General features: G+C 31.9%; 1 protein-coding gene across 2 annotated transcripts in view; it reads right to left on the reverse strand.

Moving 5' to 3' along the window:
- LOC107438644 (adenomatous polyposis coli homolog) overlaps nt 1-17,962 on the reverse strand; it is a 58,600-nt gene that overhangs the window by 14,107 nt on the left and 26,531 nt on the right. The window contains exons 5-11 of one of the 2 annotated variants that reach the window (XM_043043782.2): nt 14,877-15,019; nt 13,218-13,335; nt 12,187-12,438; nt 10,350-10,454; nt 5,280-5,497; nt 1,799-3,515; nt 1,579-1,723 (exon numbers count right to left, since the gene is read on the reverse strand). In XM_043043782.2, the coding sequence (XP_042899716.2) occupies nt 1,579-1,723; nt 1,799-3,515; nt 5,280-5,497; nt 10,350-10,454; nt 12,187-12,438; nt 13,218-13,335; nt 14,877-15,019 (2,698 nt within the window). The remainder of the gene's footprint in view (nt 1-1,578; nt 1,724-1,798; nt 3,516-5,279; nt 5,498-10,349; nt 10,455-12,186; nt 12,439-13,217; nt 13,336-14,876; nt 15,020-17,962) is intronic. The other variant, XM_043043783.2, reaches the window with a different exon arrangement.

Here is a 17,962-nt window from a genome sequence, read left to right on the forward strand (position 1 = left end):
GTTTGAAATTTTATAAAAATTCTCCAGTCAGGTCTTGCTATGTCTGAAAAAACAAACAAACATATTTCCAATCCTTGAGAGGATTTATTTCCCCTTCGAATTTTAAAAATTTTAATTTTTTTAAAAATTAATTAGTATAAAATTCGAACATCAAAAGCTTTAAAATTGAGACTGGTAAGGTCTTTAAAAACATTCGGGGGTCTATTTTCGCTCGATAAAAAACAAGCATAAAATTATGGAAAAAACTCGCATTATAATCTTTTTTGCATAAAAAGTTAATAAAAAAGACTAAAAATCATAGTTAAGGGGAAGATTTTTAGCAAATTATGGTTATTAGATATAAGAGAAAAAAGGAATAAAAAAAGAAAGGGCTATGGGCTGGGAATAAATTTATGAAGGGGACGGAAACACATTATTTGAAGCAAAAGGGAAAAATCCTCATAGAAGTTGGAAATACATAGCAAAACCTAATAAGAGAATTTTGAAGGAAAAAAAAGGAAGAATTTGTATTTTTCAAAATTCTACATTTTATAAGTGACTGATGAATGTAATCATCTTTGCAACGTTTTAATTAAATAAAAAAAATCAACTGTTCAAATTAGAAAAAAAAATTGGCCTTATAGTAAGGAAAAATTTAAAATATGAAACATTAAATTTACCTAACAATTAAAGTAATCGAAAATTATTCTTAGTACATCATTTTGTTAATTCCTTAGCTTTATTTCTTAATTTTTTTTGCCCTCTCTCATTTAAGCACAGTGAGAACCATTAAGAAGTCGCAATTTTAAACTTTTTTAGAAATCGAATCTTTTTGCGCTTTTACTTAACTTGTGGAAAACGTGCTGAAACTTTAAACGCGTTGAAAATATTTTTTGAAATTTAGTCTTTTGAAGATAAGTTTCAAAATAAATTTCAAATTTCTAGATTGAATAAAACAAAATGAAAAAAAGAAAGACAAAAACATTTCAAGTTTAAAAATGAGTTTTTTCAACCAGTGACATAACTCTGCATTGGTGGCTGCAATTCCTACAAATGTTCGAATTTCGGAAAATAATTTAACATGCTATATAGGCTTGCAGAAAATAAAAAAATAAAGTTCGATTTTTGAAAAAGGTACTGTCTTGACATAACTGTCTTAAAATGAATGTTATTTATGTTTTTGAACTGAGCTTTTAAGTTCCAAACTAGATTTCATAAGTTTATAAGCCTTAATAGTGATAAAGGTAAGTATATCGACCCATTTCTATATTAAATTTGATTCGCTAAAACAAGTCAAGAACATAATTATTTGTAATTTACTTTTTATCCTGATGGAATGATTTGTTTAATAAAAACGTCAAAATAATTTTCTACAACTTTACACCAATAGTACGCCAACTTCACAGAAACTACAAAATGGATTTAGGTTACATTCCGTAACTTTGAACCTCAAAAGATTTAAGTATCGCCGAAGAATTCGCCTTTCGGTATAGAGGTTTTGGTTACAATACCAAAAATAAGAACTTTAGGGGTATGATTGCAATAGGGCATAAAAAGGATTCAATGAACGAATGGAACCAAATGAGTTGAATAAACAACCTGAGATCACTGGCGAAACTTTCTTCGTCAGCCAAGGATTGTTGATCAAAACTGCTAATGGACGCCATTGAGCTACTTCTGGACATCATCGACAAAGTTTCATCAATTTCATAGTCACTCTGAACGGAAAAGTCTACCGTCTTCCCTTTTAAAACAGAAAGAGAAAATGAGTTTATGTGTTATTTTTAAAAATTGGTTGTGAATGGGGAAAATACCATACCTCTCTCAATGTCTCCATAATGATCGTGCTTCTGTAAGTAGCGTGATTCAAAATCATTTCCTTCATCGCCCCGATAGTTACTGGCATTCACCAATAATGGGTGGTTTTTGATCATCCTCACTCCTGTATTCGTTTTGATATTAAGGGAGCAGCGTCCATCTCCCGTGATGCCCTCGTCCAAATCACAGTGAGAGAGTGGCGGCGCACTCTCTGTCCTGTGTAGCACCTCACTTGAGCACTCCTGAATTCGAGACACGAATAGTTTGTGTCCCTCTTTGACGTGTTCCTTACCTTGTCTCTTGCTGAAGTTGACAGGGACCTGCTCAGGTTCATTGTCCTCCTTTTCCACGTTCGAGGTCCACGCGCGCTTAGGGTGGGTGATGTTTATGTCAACAGTCTGTTTCGAATGGTTTTCTGCTTGAGAAGCTGATTTTCTCTGAGCCACAGGGGATGAGCTCTGACTTCGTTGGGGAATGAAGGATTTCGGAAGGGGTATTTTGCTCTCAATCACGATAGGTTTCTGCACAGATTGTTGGGAAGACTCGGGTTGTGAGGGAATGTTTACATTTCGGAGACCGCTAGTGATTTCTTTTTTCATACATTTGTTGTTTATATTGTCTGAACTACTGACTTTTGGTACATTATATTGAGTAGATGAAAAGGAATGCTTATTATTTTCCCCACTAGGACAAACTAGACCGCTTTCAGTGTCTGATGGTTTCCTGTCCGGCTGAGTCACTTCCCCACTCTGCTGGTTTTTATTTTGATTTTGTTTGTAACTTAAGGCTTGCTTCGCATTCTTTGTCACCTGAAAAGCTCCGTTATGTTTCTCCTCGACTACAACCGAATTGTTTAAACCGTAACCATTGATATTTCTGTTAGGTAAACTGAGTTCGTTTTTAAGTTTTTGATTCGTCATGTAGCGGGCTGACGGAGATATGTGTCTCCGTGTTCTGTTTTGTTTGTCGGTAGTGTTCGCTTGCTTCACTGGACTTGTTTTTGGACTGTCCGTTATATCGTAGGTCTCGGTCAAGTTTTCATCTAATTCGGTGTTGAGGGCTTTTTGCTTGCGCACCATCAGAGAAGGCGCATCATCGCTGCTTTTGTAGTTTTCTCCGTAGACACAGAAGCCGACACCAGACGGCTTGGCGGAGAGTAGATTTTTGAGAGCCGCCGAACTGCCCATGGATATCATCTTGTGCTTTGAATTGATGAGTTTTTTTAGCATACCGACTGCACCCATTTCCCACAGTGTTCTTTGATCGACGGCGTTCCTGGCGGAAAGATTCCAGAGGGTGCCGCAAGCATTACTGACCACCGTAAGACTAGGAGACTTGAGGTGTTGAAGGAGAATTTGAAGGCAATTGTGTTTACGGAGGATGACGCGATAGTCGTTCTGTATGGCGATGTGGCTGGACACGTTTCGGAGAATGCCTCCACCGTTTTCCACGATGGCGAGAGTTTTGGATTTGCTTTTATAAGTGAGTGTGCTGACGAGGAAGGCCAGTGCTCCGTCTACGTGACAAATGTCAGCCTTATTAGCGCTGCAATGTGCTGAGAGGTTCCAAAGAGCGGACAAAATACTTTTTAATGTTGATTCCTTTTCGGCTTCCATCGATGCCTTCACCAACATCGTGACGGCACCCACTTCACGAAGCATTCTCTTACTCGCAGGATCCGCCCTCCAAGAGAGGTTTCTTAACACGCTAGCCGTCACCTGAAATAGACACACACTATAAGGACACTTATTTTGTACAATTAAAATCTCTTAATAATATAATCTAGTTAATCTCTTTTCTAAGCAAGTACCATTCATTCTGGTACGTGTTTCTCCCTCATGAAATATAATTTCTTGAATTATTTGTATTAATTTTACTGAAACTAAATATGTAATTTTAACTAAAACTTGTATTAATTGTAACTAAACTAACTTTAACTAAAGAGGGAAATTTTATTCCGTAAACTAATATGGACCTTCTCTTTAATGATTTTCCATCAGTTACGCTAAAAGACAAAATTTTAAGAAATAGAGATGTTTGACTTCATTCAAACCCATTTCACAGCTGAACTTTCTTTTAGCTGAATTAAACAAATATTTGGCTGAATTTAACAAATATTCAGCTAAGGATGTTTAATAAATTTCCTTAGCTGAATTTAACAAATAGGTCTGCAAATTTAGTGATGTAAAAATGATACTTCACTTGTTAGCAACTTAACGACGATTTATTTTCCGCTTAGGCAATGGGGTAATGAATAGGTAAAATTTAGAAGCTCCGCTCCATTTTGTATTATTATTACACTACATTGTTACTAAATTATCTTGTATAAACCCCATAATTTTGGAGACGATATTGATTATGTAAAATATTAGTTTTCCTATCGATTTAAAATATTTTCGTGATGGCAAGAGTTTTTTCCCCCCTCTTCAAACTGTAAACAGTCACTTCAGTGTCACTCAAAGTGGGCAAAAAAAGAAAAAAGAAATGAAAATCTGAAATTTTTTTGATCTACGAAGACTCAATGATTCCATTCCTTAGCCCTAAATATACTAATATACAGTGCAGAAGAAATTTTATGTAACAAAATTTTGAGAGAAAAAATGTACTTTCTGAGAATTAAATGTCCCCCCCCCCCCCAAAACAGATTTGGATTAATATGGGCTTTCCTCAAAATATGGAGGACAGCCCGAATCTAAAAATTATGGTCCTAATAGTCAGATGAGTAGGTTTTTTAAAATGCTATCTGGTATATCTGTTTTTTTCATTTTTTAATCTTACTATCGCTCTTTGTGTATTTCGTTATCTCTGGGAAGTCGTATTTCCTTTCAAGACTAAATTTTTCGTTTTTGAAATTAAATAAGATTACATTGGTGTAAAAGTTTGTAAAACTTAAAATTCACATTTTTTTCAAGCATTCATAAATTAAATAAGAAAAATATAATGCATAGTTATTAGTAAATCGTAGTTTGTTATTAAACGTAGTAGGCTCGAAAAACGTAGGGCGCATCACTTTCAAAGACGGATAGGGGAAGGAAAATTTTCGGTGGAAATAGTTTNTTCAGTGGTGATAGTTAAATATCAAAGTGAGGAAATTAATCAGTTTTCTGTTTCAGTTTGGCAAAAATATAATGAATTATTTTTTCCTTTTCAGTTGACTTTAAAAACACAGTTTTTAAAACTCTTTATTTTTTTTTATATTTCTGATTTTCAGTTTTGTTTCCTTCCTAGTTCGCTTAACTTAAATTGTGTGCAGAAATATTTTCGAAAGATGCTACAGATTTTGAATGACCTTGCAAATTTGACTATTAGGTTTTGAAAAAGTGTCTTTAAATTTCTTTTTAGCTTGATAGGAAACGATTGAAAACTTGTATTGTTATGAGCCTCAGCAGAAAAGATTTGATGTCGAAAAGAGAGAAGTTTTGACGAAAGCCACAGCAACGAGTCAAAGAAAATGTAAACAAATAAAAAAAGTTTCACACTACCTGTCTGAGGTCTTCACTGGGTGAGTAGAGCTGAGCTACCAGAGCTTCCATGAAGGGACGCATGGAACAGAGTAGGGCTTTATTTGCTCCATCTCCGAAAGTCAGGTTGGTCAGTACCATACCTGAATACCTTCGGATCATGACACAGTATTGGTCATTGTTACAACCATGCACTTCTTGATCCACCTGTAACAACTCAGCAATAGCCTGCAGTCCACCTGAAAGAAAAAACACTCATTAATAAAAATCCGCAATATTATTTAAAAACGAGAGTAAATTTATTTATGAAATAATATTATTTATCGAATTTCTATTTCTATACTGAATTTCTATACTGAAGATGGTTCTCTATATTTGTATGTGAAATAAAAGATTCATGAAAATATCAATGCGAAAAAAATAACCTTATCGATTCTAGGCATATGTATAATCTAGTAATATAACCATTCACAAACATAATTATTTTCTACAAAATGTTTATTTCATATTTATGCTATTATAATTTTTTCATTCAAAAATATTTAAGTGCATATTTTATTCTAAAAACAAAATTTTTTTTTCGTTTTTAATGTTCAGCATAAGTAAGAACCTTTTCCTTTATAAGTTTTATACAACTATTTTTTTTTAATATTCTTTATTTTTGACTGACCTTCAATATTTTAGGTTCTAAACACTAAATAATTTTGATTGCCTCTGGCGGAAATTTATTCTTCGATGAGTGTTTCGCAGTCACGACCCTTAACACATATTTTTAGAATCTTTATCAAAAAGGAAATTGGAAAAAAAATAAGAAACAATACTCAACATCTATACAGCGGGGAGAAATCTTTCGTGGCAAATCTCTTCAAAATGCATTAGTAAATAAAAATAAAATACAGAAAAAAAATTAGTTGAGAGTAAACAGTGAAGTTTGAAAAGGTGAATTTTATTTCTTCTTCAAAATATTAAATTGCAAACAAATTATGAGCAGGATTAAATGCTGTTATGGAAAGGTTTAAATCCTTTTTTATAATTTTTTTGACAAATTCTCAGTACTTGGAAAGATATTCATGATTTTACAAGATAATGTACTATTATTTGCCATGTTATCAATCTTTAAAAACAATTTTATTTATAACTAAAAAGTTCCCTAAGATGAATTCTAAAATGTGATGAATACTTTATAAATAAACCCCAAGGATAATCAATAAAAATGAACTAACTTTAAAAAAAAATTGTGTTAAGGTAGTTTCTTTTTTTACATATATAAAACATTGTTGGACGAAACTTTTATAAAAGTAAGTTTTAACAAAGGTTAAAAATAATAATATATTTTTAATTAATTGGTAAATATTTATTTGACAGTTTAAAAATTTTTGACGTTAAAATGAAAAAAAAAATTGATTTTTAACTTCGGTAATAAATATGGACATTTGTTTCGCTAGTATCATAGTTGTTGTTGTTTCTAATGACACTTGTCAACTATCAGCAAGCAAGTAAAACCAAGTAAAAAGTATGTAAAACCAAGCGAATTTAAGGCAGAGAATGCGCTTCTTGTTTTTCAGTGGCACCATCTGTGGCCAAGAATAAGTTTTTAGCCACACAAACACCACTGCTCTTTTATAGGGTTGATCAATTCATACATCCATTCATTCTTCCACAGATCGTAATTTAAACCTGAACCAGAGACCGATCAATCTCCAATTCAGTACCCTCAGAGATAATTATTTGGTATGGAAACTTGGAGGATTTTATGACCCGGCAAATTTAACGTGCACCAGTCACCATTTACTACACAGGGAGACTTCGGCCGGCGAGGATCGATCTCACGATCCCTCCGACATGGGTCCAGTGCCCTACCAACCAGGCTATTTCGGCATCTGTTTTGTTAGTGGAAACTATGTGAAAAGTTTTAAAATCTTTTAAAACATTTTTAAAGCTTAAAAAGTACAAATAAGAGGTTATCGGAAAAAAACGTAGTAACGGTTTAAAAAAAAATTTAAAACTTAAAATTTTCGTAATTTTGTCAAAATATAAACAATTTTGTAAAGTTTAAACATATAGAAAATTTAGAATTCCAAAATAATTTTTGATCTAGCGAAGTTAATCTTAAAATCTTAGTTTTTTTTACTGTTGCCCTAATCATAACGCTTCTGAAGCTTTAACCTTCATAGCCTGAATAAGTACAAACCACGAATCTACTACAAAGCAGAACTCATTTGAACTGCTAAGCGACACCTTTCCTTCTCCACCAAAATTGTCGATTGGGAGGAAGCACGTGACTGATGTTAGGTACGAAGAGAGATGGGTAAATACAGCAGCGGGCTTGCTCTGCTTGTATTACAGCTCTGTGGCTGAGATGCACCAAGAGTAAACTATGAAATTTCCACGAAGCAAGATTTGTCGTTCCACGATAAAATAAAATAAAAAATAAAAGAAAAAGAAAACATATTTCTCTTATATTTCAACAGAATCATCCGAAACCTATTTTAGAATAATAATTTTTAATCAATTTTTGGATGCTGCAATTTAACACTTGAAAGAAAGATTTAGGAAGCACAAAGCAATAATGAGTTAGTAAAAATATTTTAATCATACCAGAGAATAACGTCATATCTGCAGATAAAAATAAATTAGAAATACTGAAGGAAAAATACTCTTCACAGTTGTAGTTTCAACATTTTGAAGGGTAGTGTACAAAGTATTGACTACTTCATCATAAGATAAATATTAAAGTAGTTCTAGTTCACAATCAAACTAAAACTGTCCCTTTTGATGTTCGCTTTGCGTCTTAACAACCGCAAGGAGATCTAAGTACCTTTCTATACTGAGTAATAATTAAAAATAATATTTTAAATCGTGCAATCATTAAAAAGAATATATTTATGAATTTTAAAATGCTATAAACCTGCGAAGAAAAACGAGAAAAATATTTATAATGTACCGCAAATAGCTATGAAATAGCGAAATTTTATGATCTAAGGAATTCTAAGGAATTTAGGTAGCAGTTAATTTAGTAGTACTTGTTACACACGCGATGAGAAATAACTTTGTTGTGACTGGTTAATTAACAAAAAAGCTTCATTCTCTCTTTCACCCTAAGTCTTTTTGTTACGAATGACCTCGTCGATTCCAGGAGTTAGAAACAATCATGCTCTGAGCAGGTGTTTTATGAAATTTTTTAAATTATTATTTTTTTGAAGAAGAAGGTAGAGGAATTTTGCTGGGCTGGACTTGCTCCATCACCATGAATGACCTTACAACGAATGCCTGAGTCATATGCATTTTTAATTTTTTTTTAGTAACCAATCAGATCGTGCAAAAAAGTGAAGAATATAATACCAATATTTTCATATATATATATAATATATNGCATTGAATCATTAATTTAAATACTTTCAGTAAATAAAGCCATTAAACTCTAATAAACATAAGCATGCAGAGAGCATTTTAATGGTATTTAAACGGAAGCCGACTTTAGTTCAAAAATAAATAACTTTTTTTAAATTACTACGAAAAGCGTCTGTAGAACGAAGTTAATCGCAGTTTTTTTTAAATATTTTAGATTCATTGAGGACATTATCTGCAATAACGTTCTTGAATTTCATTTATTACATCATTCAATTTATTCAATTTGTTTAAATCCTGTAAAAATAATTTGAAAATGATGTTGTTGTAAACTTTCTGGATTACATACAGGATGTCGGGCCACGAACAAACCTACGATCTTTGTATACGATAAACGTGAAGACTTCAAATTTTAGGTGCTCAGTCTGTTTTGGTTTGTATCATTACCAAAGCGTTCAGAGGCAATAATATTCCTCAAATAATTAGATTTAAATGAATTTGCAGCAATAAAATCAACTTTGCGTTGGAAGCTGAACATTTTAAAGCTAAATTTATTTGTAATCATTTTCCGATTAATTTCCTTAATCAATTGTTAGCTGGATTTAAATTTTAGGTTTACATTTACTGTTTTGTGGTTTACACTGCCCATCATGCCTAAATCGTAACTGACACTTATTATCATTCATGAAGCACCATCTTCAATCTAATAGTTTGGGAGGATGGCAGTGCTATTAGTAAGACGGAGTTCGGATTGAACTTTATTGATGGTATTTTTAAAATGTTCTCAAATGTTCTAAAACCGTAGTCGGTTAAGATGCTTACTAGTTTCTTGTAAGTGGTATATTTGAGTTTGTCATTTCCATCTTATGGTATTATTTACTGTGGTTATCGTACTAGAACTAAATAACGTTAAAACATATGTTTTATAATAATGCTTCATAATGAATGCCAGACTTTTAAGAGTCAACTGTTTTAAAATAATCACTAAATTTGGAGCTGAAATACACAACTGAATGCTGACAAAGTGTGGAAATGTGACAAAGGAAACAGTAATTAAGGATTTTCCACTACTTCGCCAGAAATCTATTTCTATTTTTTTTTAAAATTCTATTCTACAAGTCTATTTTTTTTATAAAAAATTATGTTGAATATGTTTATTGTAAATATTTTCAAACTTCTGTTGAAAAAAAATCCTATTGCTAAATGCTAAATGCTATCCTAAATGCTTCCGCGCGGAGAAAATTATTCCGAATTTCTCATAGAATCTGGTTTTTGTTGTAGTTTTTAAAACGCTCAAGAAAGTATTAACGCTAGAAAAAATAAAATAAAATAGACAATATTGAAACCTGATCATACTATTATTAGAATTAATATTATTTATTGCACTTAAAAACGAATTATTGCGTGGAATATAATTAACAAGCGCAAAAGCGCTAGATAAAAGTGATAATATTTTGAAATATTATTCAGTTAAAATGTGGGAAAAAAAACTCAGTGAATGCATGTCAAATGATACTCAAAATGACGTTTAAGAAAATCAAAAATAAAAAGTATTACAAATTGTTGCACGAAACAGGATTTAATTAGTATAGAAACAAGATTTAATAATATATACATAAGTTAAGAAATTTTTTTTTAAAATTGTCTATTTTCTTTAAATCCTTATCATCGATTATTGATTTTGTGAGATAATCAACACCTAAACGTATTCAAACTTTGGCATCATAAAAGTTTGTCTCTCACCTAGTTGGCACATAGAATGTCTGTGATCTTCATCGAATGAGAGTTTCATAAGGGAGGCAACAGATGATCCAAGTTGTTGCTTCTCAGCTCCTTCTCCTCCCCCTACTCAAAAGAAACGCAAATATTCAGCATATTCGAATAAAGAAAATAAAAAGAATAAAGCATTTATCAGCGCTTTTTTTCTTACTATTTGAGACTAGTTTTGAAACAAATGCAGAAATAACATTTAAAATCAAGTAATCCCTGTAGTCTAAGTTATGAAACTTTATTTCCATTTCTTCAGAATCTTTCTAAAAACAGAAAATGTTTTACAAACATCTTGTGTTCTTTTTACGTGGACCCTACCCCCAGGAGTCTAGGTTAAATAATCCCAAAGACAATTATTTTAAAGAAAGCTAACGTTTCTGTCCAACTCAAAACTGTTTGAAAATGAATTTTTCATTCAGCCACTCATAAATTTATAAATATATATTTTAGGGTATATTTTGGGCGTACTCCGATAGAGTTTATTATACAAGTGAATCTTTAAATTAAACTTTCTACAAACGAATATTTAACTGTGGTGTTCCTTTCTATCAGTCTTTCCGCTGTGCTTCTTCATCGTCTGGTGTAATGAAACAATAAATATATCTGTCACCAATCCACTGATCTCTGAATTTTTTGTTTCCGTTAAAGAAGAAAAATTTAAGAACAGAATTTTGAAAAAAAGAAAGAAAGACAGATAGCAAAGCGAGCATTTTAAGTTTAATATTAAAGAAAATAATAATTTTTTTTCCAATGCCCACCTGCGTTAACATCCGTCAATTCAGGCATATACAGGGCGATTTTGTTGGCTTATCTTTCAGGGGCACCATGCATATTAGGTGAGCCAACGTCGCTCCCACAGTGAGGACAGATAGTACAGAGAAGGAAAGAACATCCGTGCCTTGCCCAGGATTCGAACCCAGAACCTTTCTGATACAAGGACAGTTCCCTGCCTCCTACACAGGCCGGTCGGCATAATAATAAAATAAAAAACAATGTTTAATTTTCCTAAAGAGGCATCATCACACAGACATCCATAGAAAGGATATGTGAATGAGCGATGAAGAGTGATAGCAAGAAGCTCCGCATTTTCATGAAAACTGTATTTTTAAATCATCGGCAGCAAATCGCAAAACTAACAGCAATGTTATCTTGCCAACACTCATGAGACTCGCCGTTGAGAAACGAATCGCCATAGTACAGAAGGACTCACTTCGAACGAAGAATAAATTCTTTAATATAACATCTATTTAATATTTTCAATGGAAAGCTTCAAAAATTAGAACAGTGTTTAAACTTCCCAGGATAAAAATTATAAATTCATTTTGAAATAGCAGAAACCTCTCTCCAACCAAACTAGAACATTTTTGAAGACTATCGGACTTGGAACGGATGATTTCTCAGCGATTGGGCTTCAGATATGAACTTTCTTTAGCCCGCTTGAGTGCTAAGCATTAAATGTTTCTGCTTTAAAAGTTGTTTCTGCTTTAAAAGTGATGAATACATATTTTGCATCACAAGTAGTTGTGAACTTCGAAATCTCCCCCTGAAGGAACACTATTTACGCATAAGAATTTAAGTGACACTTTTTTTTTTTGTCAATGATATGGTAAATCTTCTGTCTATTTTTTCCCTTGACTCTTCAAACCATATCACTGTGGTTTTTATTTCTACGATAGTATCCTCACCTGCATTTTACTTAGTTGAAATTAATCGAATTAAAAAGAGTATCGAAAATGGCATCGCTTAAATGTGCATTATTGCCCGCGCAAAATTAAATAAGGTGGACAGCATTATTGCTTCATAGAATTACCATTTCTGTTGTCGTCTCCCTCGATGCTCCTGAGGTAGTCGCAGTAGTCCCTGATATTCTCCAGTAGTCTCAGTACTCTCGCTTCCCTCCTACTCCTCTTATCGTCCGGCTGTGAGAGGACGATATTGTGCAGCACCTGACTTGCCCTCTCCCTCACTTCGAATTGAGCCCTCTTCGCGTGCATCACGTGGTACGAACTGTTCGAGTTTTCCTCCGGTTGGTGCAGCAGATCTACCAGAAGAGGAAGGCAGCCTACAAAGATAAAATGTAGAAAAAAAATTTTAGTTTTGGAAGTAAATATTTCGTTTATTAAGTCTGGAATAACTTAAAAAATACCGTCAAAGTAGGCGTACAAAAATCAAGGTATATACGTTAACGTCTGTTTGCACAATCCATTTGTTCTATTCATTTAACGCAAAAACCGCACACTATATTTAAATTAGACTCATTCCTTTTTGTCAACAATGTCTTCTTTTTAATTTCAATTTAATGCAGTAAAAATCTTCCCTACTCAATATAAACGGTTTGATTTATTGTTTTTACTGTTTATTAGTTGATTAACATACAACAAAATATTCTTAATTTGATTAAAAAAGATCCACTTACAATATAACGGCGAATGGATGAAAAGTAATCGACGAGTCGTGTTCAATTATGGAGAATGTGTTATTATTAGCATAAAAACCAGTTTGATTGATAGTAATTCGTTAAGTTTACGAACTTTTTTATACAAATATTGATAAGTTACCACCAATGTGTACATTTTTAAAATTCTCAATGACAAAAATTTTACAATACATATTAAGGTCAGTACGTGTAACTAACTCCTATATTCTATATTTAAGTCAGTGAATTTAGTCAAATTTACTAATGCTTGTCGTATACCTTTAAAAATTTTCTCGTGTAAAGAAAAACCGTTCAATCTCTATAATTTTTGCCATTGAGCAGCAGTTTAGAAATAGAAGGTTGAACTCAAATTTCTTATGAATTCTCTATATAATAGTAAAATAAAAATGAAAACGGGTACTTACCACAGTGTCTCATTGTGATACAGTTTTCGGCGGTGCTTGACATGGCAAGAAGAATTTTGCTTGCTTCCACTTTGTTCTGAGATTTCACTTTGTTCAAAAGGAGGCTGATCTCTTCTTCCTTTTTCAAATAAACAAAAGAAAGAGACGGTTATCGTCCATTTAACGAATATTAACTAATTGGTTCGGAGGTTCTTCCTTCTTTCTGCTTTATTTTTTAAAAAAAAAACGCTTTTTACCAATCAGGAAATCATACATTGTTTTAAGAAGATCCCTTTAGTATTAAAACATTGAAAACTAATAATTAAAATCTATTTCTTAACTAATTACTTTTTGATAGAATGAATAGCAAATGAGCAATCCATACATGCATAACAGCCTGAATCGAGTTTTGCAACTGGTGGATTATATGATTATCGAGGTTACACTCTCACATATTCAAAAAGCCGGAATATGTGTCCTCTCAGTTAGAGAAACGAGCAGCTACAGCAAAGGTGTCTAGAAATAATGAATTGAAAGCATATTTGAAAAAGATTGGTATAGTGCTTTCCCACACTCTATATTCTAAAGGTATCTTTGTTCCTCAGATTTGTAGCTATATCGATTATTACAACACTTCTTTTAATAAGTATAGATGTTCACTGACCCCACCCACTGGAGATTACAGAAAGGTGAACTCGCCGTCACGATAGTTCTCTCAGGAGGAACCAAGGTCCGCTCACACGCTGAACCAAGCTGCCAGACTGGGACAACAGTGTCATTTATTACAGATGGCATACAGATATTACAGATGACAACAGACCAAAACCAAGAATAATTTGATTGCAAAGTATTATCTTGTATGATGCTTACAAAAGTTGACATTTTGCTTACGGTTGGTATAACAGGTGAACCAAAATGACGGGCTTCATCATACTAAGGGCCGTAAGCAAAGGATAAAACAAAAATAATACACCATATTCATTAAACACCTTGTGTTTAATAGGGGGTCGCAAAAAGATGTGAAAATATTGCCCCAACGGAGTTTGTGTCTAATATGGGGACTAAGCTTCGACACTTCGTGCGTTTTATAGTGGGCCTACAACATATAGAACACATGAAAAATCTATCAACACAAAACACAAAAGTGAAGAATTAAAACCAGTAAACAGAAAAGAGATAAGATCAATACCAAAAATAGTTTAGACAAAAAAAACTCCCTCAAAATACAGCAAAATAGCATGAATAAAAAAAAGCTAAAAATTTGCAATAGCAAAAGGAAAGTAATTCTGAGATAAAATGAGTACAAATGATTAAAATCCCAGTACAAAAGAAATAAGAGCAGTTAAAAGTAGGAAGTTAAAACACCACTGAAAAAGTTTAAAAGGAATAGCTAAAACATGAATAAAAGTAGATAGTGATAATTAAAAATCAAGAGTAATAAATCAAGATAATTGAACATTATAATTTATAAGAGCCAACAAAACTTCAGTTCTTTGATTGGGATAAAATCCCACTAAATTTTTTTTATCCTTTTAATTATCTCATTTTTAGCATTCCCATTTTTATAAATCAGTTAAACTGAAATTAATTACTCCCAAAAATTACAATTTTCTAAAATTGATCCTAAAAAAACTGCCATTAAAGCTATTATTTCCTGGCATAACATTTTATAGTTCTTACCTTTGATTCCGAATGTTCAGATATCTGAGAGTGGTAGCTGTCTGTGAGGTTAGACTGAAAACTCATGATACTCGTCGAATTCTGCTGTACGAGACGATCTAGATCCGATTGACTGGGCATATCACCTTCTCCATTCCAGTACACTGTGTATTTTTAATGACAAGAAAAATATGAATTAAAAAAAAGATGTTTTGTTGACATTCTAAGAAGCGTTTCCATTTATTAAAATCATACCACAAAATCAGGTAATAGGTTCTAAAATTAAAACGCACTTAAAGGGGAAGGTGTTTATGATTATCTTATGTTGCATACAAGGGGAGAGGTTTAGGAGCTATGCTTACGTAAGCCAACAATCCCCTTATTTCCACTTTAAAAAAAATGCAAAAATGTTTCTTTTTTTAAAAAAAATGCTAATGTATTGATATATTTTGCTTGGTATACATTAATACAATATTAGAGAGCACTCCTTTTTGCTGTGTGATGTTTGTGTGAGCTGATTACGAGATAATATCTTTTCATTATTTTGTTTTCCGGCTTTTTAATATTTTTTTAAAATAAAATTTTTTTTAAATATTTTATTTAAATAATTGCTCTTTTTTTCATTTATCTTTATTATATTATTTTCCATGTTTTCCTTATATTTTTCAATTTTTCATGAAAGCACTTATTTAATGAGTTCTATCAAANAAAACTCATGATACTCGTCGAATTCTGCTGTACGAGACGATCTAGATCCGATTGACTGGGCATATCACCTTCTCCATTCCAGTACACTGTGTATTTTTAATGACAAGAAAAAACATGAATTAAAAAAAAAGATGTTTTGTTGACATTCAAAGAAGTGTTTCCATTCATTAAAATTATACCACAAAATCAGGTAATTGGTTTTAAAATTAAAACGCACTTAAAGGGGATGGTGTTTGTGATTATCTTATGTTGCATACAAGGGGCGAGGGTTATGAGCTATGCTTACGTAAGCCAACAATCCCTTTATTTCCACTTAAAGAAGAAAGCAAAATTCTTCCATTTTTTTTAAAAAAATATGCTAATGTATTGATATATTTTGCTTTGTATACATATTAATACAATATTAGAAAGCACTCCTTTTTGCGGATATAATTGTGTGAGCTGATGTCGAGATAATATCTTTTCATTATTTTGTTTTCCGGTTTTTTTAATATTTTTTTTAAATAAAATTTTTTAAAAATATTTTTAAAAAATATTTTATTTAAATAATTGTTCTTCCATTTTTCATTAATCTTTATTAGATTATTTTCCATGTTTTCTCTATATTTTATATTAAAAATAATAATTTCGAAATTTTTTATTATTGTTAAAAAAAATTTAAAGCTGTAAATAAAGTAATGAAAAGAAAGAATCTCGTCATCAGCTCACACGATTATATCCGCAAAAAAGTGCTTTCTAATTTTATATTCATATAGCTATAGCAAAGCAAACCAATACAATAGTGTGAAGAGCAATAAAAAAATTGAAACGAAAAAAGAACTAGTCAGGCAAAAAATGCAAAATAAAACAAATGCAACTTAAAACAATCAAGTAAAAATAGAAAATAAAAATCAAGAAAATACAGAAGAAAATACAACAGTAATATATAAAGCGAGTAGCGAATTGTACTAACACGTAATGGCATCTTTAAAAATGATTTACAATACTTTTGTAACAAGTTTGCCAGATCATAAAATATGAAAATGGAAACGTAAATATAGTTTGAGGAGATTTTCTATAGCGCGTTGTTACTGAATTACAGAAGCACGTTGGATTTGTTAGTTACCTTGGATTAATCTGTAATTCAATTACAATTTTTTTATTGATGATTTTAAAGAAATTATCACTTAATGAAAAATATCTTCTTATTTTAAAATTTTTTTTAATGAATATTTATCTTTCTTAAGCATGGCTTTGCCCGAATTGAATTTGCACATGGTAAAAATATAAATATGTTAACAAAGAATTTTTTATTAAAACTATTATTAACTCAACGATTTAATACATAATTTAATTACATTAGTTTGATATCTATACTTTCTTATTAAATTTTGGAAGTTTATTTGTTTTTTCGATAAATAAAGATTATAAATTCTATTAATTAATTATCTTGATTAAAAATGGCATTTAAATAAATGTTTTTAGAAACATTAGAATTTCATGTTATTAGTTTATTTATATTAAATTTAAAATAATTTCTTTTATCGTATAAATAAACAATGCAGATATTTTCTTCTTTCTTAATATTTAAATCTAAAAAATTAAAATTCAATATTATCATCATGATTACGAAGCAAGATTAATTCCTCGGAGTAAATATTATTTAACAATATTGCATAATTTTTAAAATTAAAAATAATTAAATATATATACACCGAAGAGTCATTACATTATGACCACCCTCCATCTATAACAATGGGCTTGCCCAGGTTTTCATGGTTTCTCGCCCAGGAACAATGTTTTCATGGGGTACATAAGGACCCATAATCCTCATAGAACAATCCCTGACGTCTGTAAGCTACTTGAACATAGTTCACCCATTCATGGCAACAGTTTTTCCTGCGGGGGATGGTGTTTACCAACAGGATAATGCACCATGTCATAAGGGTCGAATAGTCATGGATTGGTTCGAGGAACATTCCAGTGACTATCAAGTCATGTCTTGGCTCCCAAATTCACCTGACCTTAATGCAATAGAGCATTTGCGGTCCTACTTGGAAAACAAATTCGTGCTGTCGTGCTGCCACGCTACCCCCTCGCAATATGAGGGAATTGCAGGACCAGTTGGTGAGCGCTTGGTACCAGATAGCTCAGACTACCTAGCACCTTGTGGAATCAATGCCACGGCGGGTGCTAGCAGTTTAGAGGGCTAAAGGTGGTCCTACATGTTATTAGCAGGTTAGTCATAATGTAATGGCTCTTCGGTATATATATATATATACACACAGCAGGACTCCTATTTAACGAAATCGCTAAATCCTGATAAAAGTTTCTTATATAAAAAATTCCTTAAATAGAAAATCATCAGTTGAAATACTTAAACAACACAAAACAGGTTTTGAATTCATATACACTAAACA

Source organism: Parasteatoda tepidariorum, chromosome 1 (assembly GCF_043381705.1).
Source record: "Parasteatoda tepidariorum isolate YZ-2023 chromosome 1, CAS_Ptep_4.0, whole genome shotgun sequence".
In the NCBI taxonomy this organism is placed as follows: domain Eukaryota; kingdom Metazoa; phylum Arthropoda; class Arachnida; order Araneae; family Theridiidae; genus Parasteatoda; species Parasteatoda tepidariorum.